General features: G+C 45.9%; 1 protein-coding gene across 1 annotated transcript; it reads left to right on the forward strand.

The window, feature by feature from the left end:
- Positions 1–2858: 2858 nt before the first annotated feature.
- On the forward strand, positions 2859–5456 carry stmn1a (stathmin 1a). Its single transcript, XM_037474946.2, has 5 exons — positions 2859–2939; positions 4442–4474; positions 4564–4736; positions 4828–5019; positions 5117–5456. Exons 2-5 carry the CDS (start codon positions 4459–4461, stop codon positions 5174–5176), a joined length of 441 nt encoding a protein of 146 aa, XP_037330843.1. The 5' UTR covers positions 2859–2939; positions 4442–4458; the 3' UTR covers positions 5177–5456.
- Positions 5457–19129: the final 13673 nt, after the last annotated feature.

Below are 19129 nucleotides of genomic sequence, written 5' to 3' on the forward strand. Positions count from 1 at the left end.
GGGGGGGGGGGGCGGGGGGACGAACACGGCACCCGCGGATAACATGGAGGACGACTCCCGGCCCCCCGATTCGACTGATCTGCTCGCTATTGTAACCCTCTCCCTCTGACAGGGGGGGGGGGGGGGCGACCGTGTTTGTGTGGAATAAAAATGGGTCAGGCTTCCAGTTCCAGCCACAGCAGCATGGCTCAGTGCTTCTGAAAGGAGGGTCCCACTCCTGTGCTGTCTGGGGAGGAGAGCTGCCTGATGTGTGTGTGTGTGTGTGTGTGTGTGTGGGCCCTGGTGTGAGGCACAGTGGAAGAGGCATGGATTAATACTCAGCCCCCTTGTGTCCCATCATGCAACCACTTGCCCCTTCTTTTATCACAAGGCTTTGAAATGATCATGCAGGTTACCCCGTGCACCGTTTGTCAGGCTGCCTCCATCTTCGGCACAAACGAGACCTCAATATATTCTTTTTTTTATAAAATGTTTTAAATGACTAGCATTGAATTAAACACATTTTTTAGCATAGAAAATGTGTGGCTTTCTAAAACAAATGAACGTGTGAAAATAAAGTCACAAGGACGCACAACAAAGTCGGAAGAGCCCAAATCCTCCTTCAGCAAACACATCTGCCCACTTGACAGAGCACCTACCCCCCCCTTCCCGTGTCGTGCCTCGGCCCAACCACTTTAACGTCTTTGTCCCGTGAAGCCTCACAGATCCAGTGAGGACCGATGCTGGCAGGCCCGGAGGAGACGCCGTCTGCTCCTCTTCACAGCAGCTCAGCCACACTCAACTCGCAGGGAACCACAGACTGGTAACGCCAGCTGGATGGTCGCTAGGCAACATCTGCACGCCCGTCATGCAGAGCTGTAACGTCAGACGTGTTTGACCAGAGCGAGCGACGTCTTGTTTGTTGTAACAGTCGAGTCATGGTCGTCATGGCTGGGTTATCGGATTTCCACTTTTTGCCAAACGGTGTCGTTTTCCATCGCATTAACGAGGCCAGAGATCGGAACGTGTTTTGAAGAATTTACACGTGACATCAAACACGTGGACAGCAGTGGAGGCCGGAGTAGTAAGAAGTATAAAAAAAGTAAACAAGGAGGACGGCAGATGGGTGTTCAGCTTGGAATATTACATTGACACTTAAAAAACATTAGGGATTAACGAAGGAACATAGAAACATGAAATCAGAGGGATTACATGACACAGATTTATACATTTCGTTTTGATAACAAAGCTGTTTTTGCAAAAAAAAAAGACAGAGTAGAACATTTAAGATAAAACATCCACAATTGCATTACGTGACTTTCAATTTGAAGTCAAGCAAGAAGTTATGTGGTTCCCTCTTTTAAGGTTCTTCAAATGACAAATTTGTGATTATTACGACAAAAGATCATATTGATTTCTCACTGCTTTATTCAACATGTGATTAAGTCTAAAAATGACAAAAACGTGTGGGTTTCACCTTGAAATGTGAATTTGAAGCCACTTTGAAGAACCCTAAAAGGTTGTATCTCCCACATCGTGGACCGCTGAGGCGTCTGTCCCCAGTGACCTTTGGGAATCATGTCCGAGGGCCGATGTGAGACCTGCTAGCGACTGAATGACCCCGGTGCTGTAACCCCCCCCCCCCCCCCCCCCCGCTGCTCGCCATTGGACTGATTTCCCTTCCTGTCTCTGCACTGACTACACATCCCGCCGCGGTGCCTTCAACAAAAAATATGGATCGTCGGCCCGAACGACAAACATGAAATGACATCAGCGTGGCAACGGTAAAAATAGATCTAACCACAGGCCCTGTGGTTGCAAATATTTTCAGCCCAGCTTCACTGTGAGGGAACAAACGGCGATCTGCTCCTACTCCCGTCGTCAGAACGGGGCGCCGAGCTAAAAATAGTCCAAAATCAAACAGTCTAGAGTTGGGTCGATTGAAGCCGAATTCAGCCCGTTGGCGTTGACGTTTTTACGTAACGCCTGGCAGCTTCGTTGGAAAGCTACATGGAATCACAGAGCAGGGGCAGCAAAGATTAGGAGATATCACTTAAAACCTGCTTTTTAAATGCTGGACTGGATCCGAGCATTTATTAAAATCGGAAGCGGGGCACCTTAAAACTCCCGCGAGACACGGATGAACTCGATGAACTTAATTTGATTCAAGGATGAAGCAACAATGAGGTCACCTACGAGCAGGTATCGCAAAACAAGGAGGACGGCAGATGGGTGTTCAGCTTGGAATATTACATTGACACTAAAAAACATTAGGGAAAACGAAGACAGACGCGATAATGCTGATGTCTGTGGATATCAGGGCCAATGAACCTGGGAAATTGGAGAAAGAAGATTTGTTTTCAGTTGCAGTTTCCTTTAAGTATCAAATGCAGGCCGAGTAGACGCAATGGTGGAGACAGACATTTTATTTCCCTGTCATGTATTGTGGAATATGTGTCTATATCTGTCATATCACAAAAAAATGATTGAAGTTTAATTAGCTCGTTTTTTTTTATACCTAAATGCTACAGATTAAAAAAACAGACAGTGACATTTCCAGGATGCAATGGGTGGGTAAAACAAACAGGGAAACAATAACCCTTATAATTAACAGCTTTCTCTCTAAAAAAAAATCACATCCCTACGGATCGCTGCCTAACCGAGTTTGCCACAGATGATAGTGATTAATCCATTTTGAGTAGTGGAAACATGTGCAGCTCATTGTCTAAAAACCACTGTGTCACATGGGAAAAGAACTACAATTCCCAGCACCACCTCGGAGTGAAGTGCCCCCCCCCCCCCTCCCCCACCCCCACCCCGCCCCCCAGTGATTGGCCGCAATTGGCGTGACGACACTCATTTTGGGCCATTTATTTGCGCGGCTGTGCCTCGGTCGGACACAGGGCTTGCGGTGCATTCTGTGAGAGAGGATCACTTCGTCCAGAGCTTATCCGCTGAAGGTGGGTGTGACGCACATCTTTACAACACAACCACTGCACGGGGGGGGCGGCTTCTTTCTTTAGGTTAAAATTAAGCATTTTCTTACCTTTTTTTATGAAAAAAGATTATTTTTTTTGTTGGGTTGTGACCGATGTTGCTTTTGTGTAGTGCAGCACGTGAGGCGTCTCGACGCGCCCGGTGCCGGTTGTCTGCGGGCGGGTCGGCGGCTCTGCCTTTTGTGCGGTGGCAGACACTGGCACCGTTGGCACCGACAGACACAGTCCGGGGCGGGGGGGGGGTCGTTTTAGCGGGGTGGTCTCTCAATGTCTTCGGATGTTTGTAGCTGGGAATTTCTTTCTAATTTCTTCTTCTAATTTTAGTCTCATTATTCAGCCGATGAAGGATTCTTTTTTTAAAATGTGTGGTTTTATTGGCTGTTTCCGTGTAAGTGAACCCCCCCCCCCCCCCCTCGGCGTGTCTTTGTGTGCAAGCTGCTCACAGAAAGCTCCTTTGTCTGCTGCAGCTTGCGCTCCAGCAAACGGGCACCAACCGAGCTCCCCGAGCTCCCAATCCAAAATTGAGGTGTGACTGGTTTTATTGTCCAAAAGGAGGGTGCCAATCAGTAGTCTGGTTTAAAAAAAAATACAAAGGCAAAAAATGACAACCGTCGATTCGACCGCGTGAATGCAGTCACCGAGCAGTTTAAATTGGATATTTGTTCGAAGAGAACCTCACACAAAGGCTTTTTTTTAAAAACTTGATGGTAGCTTGTATATTCCATCATGGGAGGGGTCTTTTTCACTCACCCCCTCCCCCCCCCCACCCCCCTCTCTGAATTGTTTCTGATCATCTGACTAACATGACATCAGTTGTCAACACTGCCCACACATTTAAATCGCTATCACGCGTTAGAAGGATGTTTCTGACCTTGTTCTTTGTGCACAATGAGTTCAGCTGTCCCTGTTCTTGCAGGTTTATTCGGTTCTTGCAGTACTTGTGTCTCATTCCCCCCCCTCCCCCTACGGTTCCACCACATGGTGCAAGGAACAGGTGCTCCCTTGTGGTAAATTTCCCCCTTTGAGATGGTGCCTTTTTTAAATAAGACTACTGCAGGCATGTCAGCAAATGGCACTGCCCGCCGTCCCCACCCTCATCGTCGCCTTTTTGCTAAAACAAAAGGCTATTTGTGTCTCGTTGATTATTGACCTATGCAGCCCCCCCCCCACCCCCTCGTCTCGTGACGCTGCCCGAATCCTCGCAGACCGGTCTGATGTCGGAAGATCAACAATAGGGTCCGAGGTGCAGCTCTCGCGGTGTGTGTGTGTGTGTGTGTGGCTGGATGGGCGGTGGTTGCTTGCAGTGCTGCAGTCGGCCGCCGGGTGGCGCCGCTGCGCTTTGTTTTGAATCCTAATCTTGGATGGAGGTCGTTGCTTTGGAAATGGTTTTTAACAAAATAAAACATCCGCTAGCGGTCGCTGCGGGACACTTTCTAATCTTGTCTTTTCCCTTTTTTTTTTTTTAGGTGAAATTGACCTCAAAATGGCATCTTCCGAAGGTGAGTTGTATCAAACCTTGGATTTTAATGTGAAGTATTGGTTAACAATTGCTCACTGTGCCTCATTCATTTTTTGTATTGGTGTTCAGAAATCCTGGTCAAGGAGCTCGACAAGCGGGCCTCGGGCCAAGCCTTTGAGGTCATCCTGGCTGCTCCTGCCCCGGATGCCAAGGCCGAATTCCCCCTGACTCCCCCCAAGAAGAAGGATGTGTCGCTGGAGGAAATTCAGAGGAAACTGGACGCTGCAGAGGAGAGGCGCAAGGTGGGAATCTGTTGCCTCGAGTCTAGCAACCCAACCCAGTGCCTGATCAAATTTAGACCTTTTTTTTTTTTTATAACTAACCCTTTTTCAGAACCATGAAGCTGAGGTTCTGAGGCACTTGGCTGAGAAGCGCGAGCACGAAAAGGAAGTGCTCCAGAAAGCTATGGAGGAAAACAACAACTTCAGTAAGATGGCAGAGGAGAAGCTCAATCAGAAGATGGAGGCCAACAAAGAGAACCGCACAGCACTAATGGCGGCAATGAATGAGAAATTCAAGGAGAAGGTCGGTATTTATCCAAATTTTACTTTATTTAAACCGCATCCTTTCCGCCACGGTTTTTGGATGTTTACTTTTACTCCTGTTTTTTTTTTTTTTATAGGACAAGAAGTTGGAAGAGGTGCGAAAGAACAAGGAAACCAAAGAGGGCTCCGAGGACTGAGCGCTGAGAAATGGGGGGGGGGATTGTACAGGGTTTTTTACGTATCCAAAGATTGATTTATTTTTTGTTTGGCCAGTATTTTTGTTGTGTTCACTACCCACCTTTTTGAAATAAATCCAAGTTCTACTCTGTGAATTTTTTCCAATTATCCTGCTATAAGTGTACTTGCGCTGGTTTTACATGTGGATCATTTCCCCCACTTGTGAGTCTGTTCAATTTGATATTAGCTTGTCGGTGCAGCTTCTGCCATTTTGGAAAATTAGCATTGTACCTTTTTCTTTTTCTTTAAGGAAGCATGTTTCTATGCATAGTCTTTAACCCCTGCATACGTACTGAGTTTTGGAAAAAAATGTTCCTGTGAACCACCCGTTCTTGGCACTTACTGTATAATATAAAAGTAGCACAAGTTTTGACCAAGGCGTCGGCTGTTACACGCGCAGGTGTTTTCGTGCAGCTTTGCTACCTGGATTTCTGCTAGTTTTTTTTGCCACTGCTGATTCTTTGCTTTTGTTAAAACTATGGGGGATGGTCTTCAACACGCATGGCTTCTCGCTGTATCGGTGTGGCTCGACGTGCCCAGGAATGGATGCCGCCGTGAACGTCTTGCACAGCGGAATGCAAACGAGCAATACACTTTGGCATCTGCAACGACACAGTGGCTAGTTGACTTTACCTGTTGTACTCAAATCAATAAAATAAAATTAAAAAAAATGAACTCATGGTCTGGCTTGATGTTGCTTGTTCTGTGGTGGAAACTTAAGTCTGGAGTTCATAGTCTTGCACCTGCAGGTGTAATGGAGTCAGTTTTGGATTTTTCTTCTGCCCCCCCCTGTAATGTAAATCATAGTGTTAAAACTCTTAAAGCTACAGCATAGATGCTGATGCAAGCACATCCGTTTACATTTGGCTCCCTGCTGGAGGATGGATGCAAAAAAACTTGTTCTTTAAACCAGTCTCTCCAAGTAAATGAAGTGTGACACACTGAAAGGGCTTTGCTGCAAACTGCGGTCTTTGTCTCCCTCTGCTGGTGGTTTGGATAAAGGTCTGCGTACCAAAACGACAGTTTAAAAAAAGCTTGACTAAAGTAAATGTTACATTTGGGGAATCGTGCATCTTTTGTAGCTTAAACATGTTTCAAAATCCATTGTTATTTGAGTAGAATGTGAATCCTTAATCCTTTTGTTTGGATAAAGGAAATCCCTGCTTAACTAAACAGGAAGGATGGTCCTCATTGTCACACCGCAGGTGTATTCATTAAACCACGAAATACTCCAAATTGTACACATCTCAATACTGAACGGAAGTCGTTGATCCAATGTAATCAATTACGTTTCACCTTTGGCCATAGTGTTTAGGCTTAGAGCAGCATTGTGCAGTTCAAAAAGCCTTCATAGTGTGCTAGGTGGTTTGCTAATCGTGCTGACGTCACACTTCTGTTTTCCAAGCTGACGTCGGTGTTTATAGTAATTTGTACTGTATCCAACAGACCAGTAGAGGGCAACGTTGTTCCTCACATCTCCTCCCTGTTGCTTTCTAGGCATCGATCAGACCAATTCAAATGAGGACCATCTTTAATATCTTGGATCAAATGCACTTTGTATTAAAGAGTGTTTGTATATACAAAGATGCGTGGCACATTACATTGGATTATTATGTAATTGTAAACACTGCTGAATGTGGGCAAAAAAAAACTATTCATAACTTTTAGTTGAGCAGAATTCCAATGATGGAATGAAACTCAATTAGACATAAAAACCTTGGTCAGTACAGACGGCCCAAAAGTACATACTGTATTTACTTGTTATTAGAGTAAAACACAAGCACACTTTTATTGTTACAGCAGCTTAAAAAAGAAGCAAAGTCATTGAACAAAAAATACCTTTCGACCACATCTATGAGATTAATGGACTGGATGGAGATTTAAGTTACGGGACAAGCTCGTTTATTTTGGTTTTGTTCTACTAATTAGTGTTCATTCATTTTGTAATTTAAATACCAGGGCCAAACCTTTGACCACCAGAAACATGCAAAGAATCGTCAAACTCAGCGAGATACTTCCTCTTTGGACCGTGGATATCTGTGCAACGTTTCATCTAAATCTGTCCAGTGGCTGCTTCGATATCTCAGTGTGGATGACTTTGTTGAAGGACCCACATCTCCTCCTTTCCCAGAACCGGGCCGCCTTACACGTGCCTATGAATCCTAATCTGCACGGAAAAACTAATATTTACACCTGCGAAATTAAACGTGGCGCAGTGGAGTGTGAAAACTTTTCTCTCTGAGCTGTGGCGAATTCAAATGGTGGAAATACTTGAAACTCTTTAAACCGTACTTAAGGACACAGCTCGACTAAAATGTGTCACTTTTCCTCCAAACCAGCCTGGGAGGTTCTGACAGAGCTTTCGTATTAACTTTAAAAATACCATTTGAATCCTGCAGAATTCCTGTCAAACCCCGTGAGCCCGACGCGAGAGCCCTTCACTGAAAGTACCTGGCTGAACACACGCTGCGTGTAATGCGGGCGGCAATCAGGGAAGCCTGGCGCTCGCCTGGAACCCGACCGAAATAAAAACAGGTGACTAAAAGAAAATATCACGGGCTGCTGAAGCCCTTGTCGTCGAAAAAAAGCCTGATTGGTTCTGCTGTTCTCGAGCTGAAGAGAATAATTAAGCAGAAGGCTGTGGGAACTTGACAGTAGCAGGCCGAGGTGGGGGGGGTGGGGGTGGGTAACATGTGGGTTAAAACCGCCAACGCCAACGTCTCCACCTGCGGAGTCAAAGCACAGAGCAGAAACGGCCCCCGAATGAACCTGCGATGACCTCAATGTGATTTGGCTTTGTTGCAGCGGCACGCGTGACCCGAGGCGACCTTCTGCGTGACGGCTCGATGATGCCCCGGGGAGCACGGGGGGGGGGGGGGGGGGGGAGCGCTGACACGCACACGCACACACACACCCACGCAGCACAGGAGGGCTGTTGATGTCCTCAACGAACGCGGCGGCGTTTGATCGCAAAACTTGCCTTTAATTGGCGCTCGTGGTCCCCCGTGGCGCCCTAATGCCCAGCGCGCAGGTCGCCAATCACCTGCATTTCGCTTGTTTTGCTTTCCCTTTTGTTGTCTAGACAGGAAACAGAGAGCAGTTTCACTCACATACTTCATGTGTACTTAAGTTAGCGGCTCACTGATTAGCGCGTTGGTTGGTGGCCTCCGGTACATTTGCAACTAATTTATAGGTAATCAATTCCTTGAGCATCATTTTGTGGACAAAGGCTTTAAAGGACAATTATTCCAATGGCATTGGTGTGAATTTAGAAGTTAATACACAATGTGCACGACTTCATCATCATCTGATTCTAATTGGTATTTCATTTTTGTTACATTTAAAGAGAGTTGAGCCCGGCGAGATCACAACAAAGAAGAAAAGCGTCCTGGACTTTATCTCCTTTGGTAGACTTAATGCTGAATGAGTTGAGTCTATCCTGACATCATCTTAATGAAAATGTCTGTGGGGAGGCAACAAATAGGGTAAGACTCCGAGGGGGGGAGTGGAGATGGTGAGGATGAGGTGTGAAGCCGGCAAAGACAAGCGGGGGTCAGAGGAGGCGGCGTCGAAGGCACATTAAGGCTGAGGAACGCAGATGAGCCCAGGCGAGGCGAGATAAAGGAGGAGGAGCGATGATCTCGCCTGTGGAAATACTCACGGGGGGGTGGGGGGGGGGTTTGGATGCAGCTCAGAGCTGTTAATATTTAACAGTCGCAGGTAGCTGAACACACATCCAGGTCTCGTTCCGCGTCGGGGTCTCTGAGGCCCATTTCATGCCACCATGCGACACCTGGAATTGTGTTGTTTGCCCATAAGAGTTCACGTCGTTGCACCTCCAGCGCCATTAATGGAGCCTTCTGAAGGGTGGTGAGACACTAAGCGCATTAAACCTATGTGCAGATCCAAAGATGCAGTTGGTAACTCAATCTCTGTCCTGCACTAAACAGCAGTGTCCATCATAGTTGATATCTGGAGGAGAAGTGGGCTCCGGAGCACCGAGGGAACCAGGACAACCGTCTCGAAACCAGGCCTCCGAACGTCTAACTGGATGTAAGATCATGATCTTGAAGTCACTGGTCTTGGCCCCTGGAAGGCCGATGATCGAGTCTCAAAGCATAGTTATTACCTCGAAGTGCTGTTTGCGAGGTGTTGTCGGTGCTTTTGTTACATTGTGCGCTTTTTTTTCTCTGTTTACGAGACAAAGCATCAGCGATGAGTCGGGAGGAAAACGCGTCACTTGTTAAACTTCCAGAGTATTTAAGCTCAAGGTCGATCTGAAATGAAGAGAATGTCTGCAGCAGTGACTCGTTGTGTATTTGGGAGAAGATGTGCACAACCCTATGAAGGAATGTTGCATTCGCTTAAAACGAGAAAAAACATTGAAAAATGAAAGTAATAAGAAAATCAAGCTTATCCAAGCTTATGCTTATATTAATTACACTATAATCTGTCTATAATTATTGTGGAGTGCTCTCTCCTTCAGTGCTCATTAATCAGGATGTTTTTCTTTTTTAGAATATGAAATGTTGACTGCAATAATGTATGCTAATGTGCTAGTTTATCCTATCTTCTTGTCCTGTATAGTGTGGCATTAATATGCTTTAATTACATTTTTGAAAATGTGTTGCCTCACAGCAGGTTAAGCAGTGAAAGCCTGGACATGACATTTAAATCGTATCCATGTACTGCATTGTGAAAAGTATCACAATGAAACAAATATTAATATTAAACCCCAAGACAGTTGTGCCATTTAATATTTGAATATTTGCATATTCTGTTGTTTGTCAGCAGATTATTTCACTTTTTGAAGAATTTTGAAATGTACACACGGTTGGTTCCAGTAAAGATTCACGATGTAAAAGTGTTAATCCAACTTGCCAGAAAAGGAAGAAATTCACAATGACTTTTTCCCCTGGTTTTGGAATGAAGACCTTCATTCATTCATGGAGAATTATTTTCTAAAAAACTGCGGGAACTTGTGCTTTAGACCTGAGTATTTTTTTAAATGTTGGCAGCGGCCCTGGGACCCTCAATACTTCCCTTCTAATTTATTGGCAAAGAGGAAGGTGTTTGGAAACTACTGATCAGTTGGGATAACGTTTTGCCAAAGAAACAGTCTCTTAAGATTGTTCACAGTGTCATTTGTGGATTGTCCAAAGAAAGGACATATATATATATATATATATATATATTCAAGGTAGACATGTTGCCGTTTCCTCTTTTAAATACTCAGCGAGGCCTTCTCTGTCTGGCCAACACGTCATCCCGACACAAATTCATAGTTAATTGCAACAAAGAATGAACAGTTGAGTAGTAATATGTAAAGCTTGAGTGTTGTTGCTATGGTTACGTTCAGTTAAATGGACCCTCATTCCAACCTCCCAAAAAATAAATAAATAGATGTCAGCTAGGGAATATGTACAAGCAAGTACATCACTTGACCCCTGGAGAAAAAAAAAAGCCTCTCAGGGTGTCAGAGCTTCCGGGTAAAGTGTTGCTACAATAAATATCAAACAAGTGATGTCAAGTGGAGGAGGATGTTTCAGTGTCACGTCTCTCTCTCTCTCTCTCTCTCTCTGCAAGCGATGCTTTTTGTGTAGGTGTCAGCGAGCCAAGCATCTCTTCACGTCAAGTTGCCTCGCACATATCGACCACGAGCGCCTGCAGTGTGCACCGCAGTGTGCAGTGCTGCAGCGCCCGGGCGTTGCGTGTCACGCTTTTTGACACGTCGCAGGGCCCGCCGCGCGGGCGGCGTAGGAGTAGCTAATCCAAACGCCCTCAAGTGCTCACAGGAGATATGACCTGCGGTTGAGCACGCCGGATTTAGCCCACTGTTGAGGCGCGTTGAGGCTGCTCGCTTCCATTGTTGTGAAGAACTATGACTGATTGTTGGATTTCCATCAAGGGTTCAGCCCTCCCCGTGAGTAACATGTGAGGGGGGGGGGGGGGGGGGGGGGTTGATTCATGCAAAGCCTCTGCTGGAGAAAGTCAACTAAACCCTGACTGGTGAAGGTGGCGGCTGCTTCTCTAGGAGGTGAAGCGCGTTCCTGGATGACAGAGGGAGCCTTCAATGGAGAGCAGATGAACAGAAACGTGGACGGGTGGGGGGGGGGGGGGGGGGGAGTAGGCGCGTGTCTGGTGTCGGGAGTTATTTGATTAAAACTGGAAGAATGCCTAATTACATCAAACACAGCCTGCCTCGGATGAATATTTGTGTATCCAAACACACCGAGGCTACATCTGCAAGCTTCAGATAAAGATTTATCTGGAGAGAAAAAAAAATTGGAGCTCCAATTACCATCCGCAGATGAGATGCTAACTTTGAGTCGGCAGCTGTGCTTTTTTTGGACGCTGTTCTTGGGACATGTTGGAGGTCCAAAGGGACTGTCTTTAGCTCGTCAAGGTTTGACGCTTTTCATTCAACGCTTTTTAGTCCCCGAGTGAACGGAGTCGCACATTGAATTCACCTTCATTATATTTCTGTTGGGGCTTTTTGTCCCAAAATAGTGAGTCAGACAGCGAGCAGCCTCTCGTTTTTTAGACTGTTGTGAAAGGACGGCGAAAGGTGTCAAAAGGTGTAACATAATAATTATTGAGATGATGCACCAATCTGCTGCAAAAACCCCAGAAAGGGGGGGCGGCAATTACAAATTTACTTTGCCTCCACAAATGAAGAGAACTGAACATAAATACCTGAAAAACCATCATGAATAAAGAACCTTTTTAAGGTAACTGTATACATGCAGGTGAGGGCCAAGGCATTAAATGTAGAAGCCAAACATCGCTCATCATCTTCCCTTTTGCTAATTTCTGCTCAGGAACAACACGGTTTCTCAACATCTGTCCACCAGTAAATCCGCTGGACAGATGTTGGCCATCGTGTTTTTGTCTGGTCATATCAGTCCAAATAGAAATGTCTTTTGTTTCGATTCAATAACTGGAAATTGTAAGATTTGCTCGCATTGCTTAAGTTAATGTTTCACACACGACCTCCACAAAAACACAACCTCGAGCTAATGGAGGGGATGGAACGTCCGAGGCCGCATCACAAAATTCGTCAATGGCGGCTGGTGATTATTTACCGTGGCGCGCACATTTGCATTCAACACAAATGCTAAATGAACTTCCACAAGGTAATTTGGAGGGAACAGCCAGCACTGTGCGACCTCCTGGTCGTGTGAGCACGGCGCTTCGGACACACAACGATATGAATCATCATCCTCAGCTCGTTTTGGTATTAAAGAAATGGAGAAAAAAAAATGCAAAAAGGGCCCCGAAGACTCGCATTTGGCTGTCCTCTGAAATAATACATTCAAGGTTATGGTGTCCAACAAAAAGCTTATCTGTTGAGCTGTCCAAAAAAAATGCAGGATGATGTACAGGCCCGGTGTGTTACCAGATTGCATCACCAGCTATTTGGAACACCTCGCAGCTCGTATTGTCGGTTCTGCGGAGGGGTCACATGGTCCGGGGGGGGGGAAAATCAGGGGTCACAGCTGCTCCGCGGAATGGATTCTCCAATTTATTATCGGGTTTCCATTTCAATCTTGTAGAGATTCAAGCTCTTAGATGCCATGTCAGACAAACACTCAGTGCCGGGGAGAGAGAGCGCAACAATGTTTTTTTTCTTTCTCCATCATAAAAGCACTCCAGTCAATTAATGCCTTCGATGTCACACATCATGTCGCTTATTATGCAAACAGTTCCCTGTTAGAAATTCAAGATGATAATTCAACAGCCCGTATCTCGATGTTCTGCTGTGAATATGAAAAATTAAGGAGATAATAAATAAATAAAAAGGAGGTGTGAAAGTGAAGATTGGTGAGGGGGGGTAGGGAGGGGGGGGGGGGGGGGGGTTAAGGAGCACATTGTGTCGCAGAATGGAAAAGGTGTGAAATGCTATACAATTTCCCACTGAAATGATTTCCACTCTCCAAGGACACGGTTCCCAGTTAGTGACACCTTGTTCACGCTAGATCCACGGGGGGGATGAATTGGCGGCAGCAGACACTTTTATGTACACTCCATCTTTTCTCAGAAAGTGGGAGGAAATTGAAAACGAGGTTGAAGATGTCAGGTGATCAGCTGACTACGCCGTCCCCCGGGTAACGAGTCGGCTCAGGCGGCCGTTCCAATTTCTTGGAGGCCAAGAAGTTCGTAACTCTTCAACCTGGCAGACATCATTTCTTCATAATGACAACAGTCATGTGGCAAAAGAAGCTTTTATTAGATGAGGGAATTCAAAGAAGAACACAACGAAATGAGCGTGAAGTTGTTTGAATGAGCAGCTGGCGCTAGCTAGCTAGCTAGCTAACTGTTGTCTCGTTGTGGTCGAATTATGTTATTATTACTAAAGTAAAAAACACTAGGTCGTGTCATGGAAAGAAAATGGCGTTTTGGTCAATAAATATGATTGAGAAAAAAAAGTCAAAATATATTTGGTTGAAAAATGTCTGGGAAAAGTTTTTTTTTTAAATTGGTTAAAAAATATGGGAAAAAAATGTTTGGTCAAAAACATCACAGGAAAAAAAGTATAAATGTGTTATGTCAGAAAATATTGGCCATATTTCTAACAGCAGATAAACTGATTTGCCAAAGGGTTGAACCTGCTCAGGACTCAAGAGCTGATGACACAGGGAAACTAACACAGAGCTGAAAGGAGAACAACGGATTTTATTCCAGACAGATGACTCCAAACGGATCCTATTTGGGGAATTTTTTGACAGTCTTTTGCTACTTTCAACTTCATAAAGATCACCAAAAACCAGGCCTATTTACAGCAGAACCACTCGACTGACTGCAAATCCATGCCCCGAAACATCTTCTGTCGGTTCGTGTCCAGTGCAGCTAAACATCTGTCATAGGGAGAGCTGCAGAACAGGTGGCACTAATGTACTGCCATTCATAAATGTTGCAGGCCGGCCTGCCAAGGAGAGAGAGAGAGAGAGAGAGAGAGAGAGAGAGAGAGAGAGAGAGAGAGAGAGAGAGAGAGAGAGAGAGAGAGAGAGAGAGAGAGAGAGAGAGAGATAGAGACTTGATGCAATGCTTTTGCTTCCTTACAGGTAGGACATTAACAATGGAAACAAAGAGGTGTCAACTCGACGGGTTAAAATCCTCTTCCCACCTGGGTTATCGTCCTCATGCATCATCACAGATGTTTCATTGGCGAGGCGCTCTGCACACTATAAAGAAAAATATCCACTTCACAAGAGCAAGTTGTGCTAACGAAACGCCATAAAACATATGGCTGATCAGGCTTTCCACCTCCTTTTTATATTTCACTCTGTGTGCTCCCCCCCCCCTCCTCATCCCCCCTTTTCCTTATTCTAACTCCTGAACTTTTAGGTCGTGACAAAGAGATGGAGTTGCGGCAAAACGAAGTCCACCATCAAGTTACGGGGCGGGCGAAAGCCTTAAAACAATAGGCCATTAGCATTTTTCACACCCATCCATCAGCAGGCAGCGGCAGGCCACTGGCAGACATTCATCACGTCCGTGCCACCGAGCAAGAAGGCCCTCAGGGCCCCCCCTCCGCCGCTCTGCTTTTAAAATGAGCCGTATGAATGCAACATGATGGGCTAAGATGAAAGCAAATTCGGCACAATTCAGCCGTGACCGCGTAGATCAATATGATAAAAGCATACCATGACAACATGACTGATGTCTTAATACGAGCGGTGAACAAAGCAGACGGCGCCGGAGTTAGTGTATCGCTGCGGAGCGTGGCTATAAAATGATGCGCTGTAAAAAAAAAAGAAGAAGAAGAAGACATATAGCCATTAATAGCACCGCCACACCTTCCCCAAAGGGTGAGAGGTCAGGGGACAGCGGTAATGCACCGTTTGATGCTGGTGTTTGTGTCAGCGCTCGGTTTAGACAAGATGTCTGTCCATTAAAGCCAGCTCAGGGGGGAGAGGAAAAAAAAAATTAACCTTAATGGGCACTTTTCTCTTCAAATACCAACAAAGGTGGCGCTCTACTAAGTGCCGCTGTGTCTCCCGCGGCGCGTGTGCGGGCCTCGTCTCGTTTCGTTTATTTCACCACGGAGGATTCGACTGTGCGAGAGCCGCCAGGTCCGACAGACGGCCTCCACGCGAGGGGGGGGTGGAGCGACTCCACCTCCTCGCCCTCACCCTTTACCCGCTGAGCGGCTCGCCATAAATGCCCATTAGCAAACCAATTAGAGCTGCTTTGTACTCATCATTTTTTCAGGAGCCGTGTACATCTTCCGTGCCGTCAGCTCCTGACGCTGTACTACAGACACTGTCAGTGTCTGCTATCCAAGCCAGTGACTGCTCCACCCCCCCCCCCCCAACCCCCCCCCACTCCCCCTCGCCTTCTAATCTGACTGTGATGACATTTGCGTAAGGCGACGAGTGGTGTGGTGCCACGCTCTTCTCTTTTTTTTTCATCTTTCTTTTTCTTCCAGAGACTAACCCACCGCACACATTGCAGACATTTTTTTTACGACCCCCCCGGGTGTAATATTTTCCCTTCATTTGCATAATGATGTCCCCTGTTTATTATAAACCTGTGCATCCATCTCACTGAGGCCCATTGAACAAGCAGCGGATTTGTACAAAATTAGAATGCAAATGGATTGTAATACTGTTGCACTACCGGTAATGGGCCAATAAACTGCGCCCCCCCCACCCTTCTTCCCTCAGCACCTGGAAGCACCGCGTGCCGCAGTCACCCTCCTCGGCGACACTTTTAAACAACAAAGATGTCATCAATCAAACTCCTACAATAAAGTTTTCTGCAGAAGCCACATTAAGAATGTTGCAATGAGCAATTCCTCTCGTGAATGAATGAATGATCTGAGTGTTCAGTCCGTCCTTCAAGGACATCTTTTGGATGGGGTGGGGGTAAATATTTCTAACTTGATATATTCACGCAGCAATTAATATGCACACTAGAGACGTACATTTTAATGGAGCTGCGGTTGTACGGCTCTTAATCAAATGCGACTGCAAAATAAGAACTTTTGATTATACAAAGAAAATGGCATTCCCTCATGAAATATTAATACTGGTGTTCTGTCTTTGTCTCTGCGGAATATCAACTTTTTTGGCACTGGTGCCACGATAGCAATGCGCCGCAGGGCCCGCTCCCTCCACCCACGGCATTCAAATGAGTTTACTGGCAAGATAAATCGGAGTCCGTGACGAAATGCGCCGTGACGAATGCTGACTCAGGTGGCCACGAGCAAATCAAGACAAAAAAAAAAGAAGATATATATCAACCTTGCAGTTCAAACCCAGCGCTCCCTTTTTAAAAAAAAATGTTATTTTCCTCCCTGCACCAGCGTAGCCTGAGCTTGCACTTTGATTGGATTGAGATCACCACGTTCTGGTCATTTAATATTCTTACTCGCTAAAAGTTTTTTGAATTTTTTTTTATCTAACACTGGCAACTTCTGCCTCGCCCTGCCGGGACACCTCAGGGAAGGCATTTCACACTTCCAATTGTATCACGCATCGGAGCACTATACCAGGGGAAAAAGTGTGGAGGAAAATATACTCTTTCAGGAATTCAAATTTTGGAAATAGTTGATTCATCGAGTGGATTTGATTTGATGACAAAAATGACAATGCCTTCCTGTCATTACATGCAGAAGGAAACACATATAAAAGAAAAACCCTCTGTGGTCCTCGAGCACGACCCCCCCAACAAGCACACAATCCAATCAACAAACAGATCACAGGCGGTAGGGTGTAGCTTTAACCACGTGCTCAATTACCTCCATCATCCAAAGAGAATCCACACTTGGAGGGTGTTTTGAGTTCTCAGAAGGGACACTGGAACGCCGAGGCATCGGTAGTCGCCATCTCGCCATCAACCAGCCAGGGAAAGGCGGTCGCTGCAAGTCACTGTAAAAGAGCTGAACGCTTTCCTGAGGCCCTTTGGGTTTTGGCTGCAATTGACACCTTTTATTTGCGACTTTTAAAATACAGATCAATTTTTTGTCGTGTTCCTATCACACTATATCAACAATCTTAACTTATTTTCATCATAAGGTGACCTTGATGGTGCGTACCCGTAGCATCCGTATGTCGGAAGACAAAGACGTAGCGGAGTGACGTCCAATCCGAGCACAGGAACCACGTCCTCTGTGTGGTGCTGCCGGAAGCTGACCTTTCCCTCCAGCTATGTTTACAGCATCGTAATGAAAGAGCCCCCCCCCCACACTCGCTCAGGGTCGTCCCCGTTGCTTCTGTCAGCGTTGGCTTTGTTCTGTCAGCGGTGCGGCACCATTAGCTGCTTCCCACAGGCAGAGCCTCAGTCACCGATCATTATTCTGGATTATTATCTGGATTTAGAGGTTTAGTCTCGTAATATTCCACGTCACGTGTAATGCAGGTGTGTGGGTTTTTTTTGCCAGCCATCGGGGAGCACAAGATTTCAAGTGATCTTTTTTTTGTCTTTTTTCTTCATTTCACTATGTGTTAAAGGCAGCGTGGTAAAGAAACCGGCTGTAACACACGGAGGAATGAATGGCAGGCAGGAGGGTAATTGGGTGACGCAGACCAGGAGAAGGAGAAGTAAACACTGGAGGGCAGGAAAGGGGGTTGCGGGTCCGGAAAAATCATGAAAGTTAGTGATATGGTAAACATGGGTGATTTCCTGACAACGGCAGTTGTCTTTATTCACGTGGGATTTACGACTCTTGAAACCAAATGTTTCCACTTTCTTATCAGTGAGAGGTTGCTTCTTTTCCCTTTTTCATATCAGTTGTAAATGACTACCGTTGAGGTGTGGGACTGTCACTTTGTCACTATTTTGTGCACTAAACAATTCATTGATAATAAAAACCTGCAGCCGTACCTTGTTATGCATCAGTTCTTTTTTTTTCGCCTATTCCAATCTGATGAAAAAACACACAAAGAAACATGCCGTCACGTTGCCAAATGTCCCTTTTCCGTGCTGCAGGGGGCAGTAGTTGGATGTGGACGCACAACCGAGCCCTGCTTCAAAAAACCAATGCTCTCCAACTGCAGCACACGGACAAAGCTTTTCCCATCAGAAGGTAGGATGAGGATCCCAGGATTCAATCATAACCCATTATTATCCACCTCAAACTTGTTTTTTGTTTTTTTTTGGCTCCTTGTTTGCCAGCAGCGTCCTCACGTGTTTCCATGTCACGGACACCCGGACGAGTTTACACAAAAGCCGCTTGTGTCGTCGTCCCCGTGCAACACATTATTCCTGTGAGCGATTGGGCTTTTTATCCGATTGTTCAAGTGACTGCAGTGAAGTCCTTGATCAGGATTCTGCAGTCTTCCAGACTGGTTCCCTGGATCATCTCTTGAGAATTAACTGACGCTCAAAAGATGGACAAATTGGGGGGGGGAGGGGGCCTCAAGGACTGAAAGAATTACTGACCATTCACTGCAAAGCACCATGGGAGCCGTTCTTTAAAGGCGGTTTCATGCACAGGTGCATAGTTAGTTAGAGACATATTCAGCAGGCTCTCGTGGAAAGGGAAAAAAAAAGCGTTTGCTTCAACCTCTGCTGTGAGAAAAGCTCACTGACTGAAATGATCTAATTCTTCACGCACCAGTATCCACTGGTGACCATCTGCAACTGGTCTAAAAATCACAAAAAATCACGCACATTTGTTGTGTTGGCTCTCCATTCCTCTTTTTTTTTCACGGTTCAATGCCTTTTTTTCTTCTTCTCCTTCTTCTTCTTTTTTTTCTTCCCAGCTGCACGCTAGCATCCGCCGACGTGTCGTTGAAGATGAGCGCTCGGCGGGGCTCGGGCCTCGCTGTGCTCGCCTGCACCACTTTGGCAACTTCTGCGAACCGATCCAAACGCATCTGAATCCTCGCAGTCCCTCGGCTGTCTCGTTTTGTTTGTGATTTTTGCACTTTCGGGACATTTTGTCCCCCCCCCCCCCCCCCCCC

Source organism: Pungitius pungitius, chromosome 17 (genome assembly GCF_949316345.1).
Source record: "Pungitius pungitius chromosome 17, fPunPun2.1, whole genome shotgun sequence".
Taxonomy (NCBI): domain Eukaryota; kingdom Metazoa; phylum Chordata; class Actinopteri; order Perciformes; family Gasterosteidae; genus Pungitius; species Pungitius pungitius.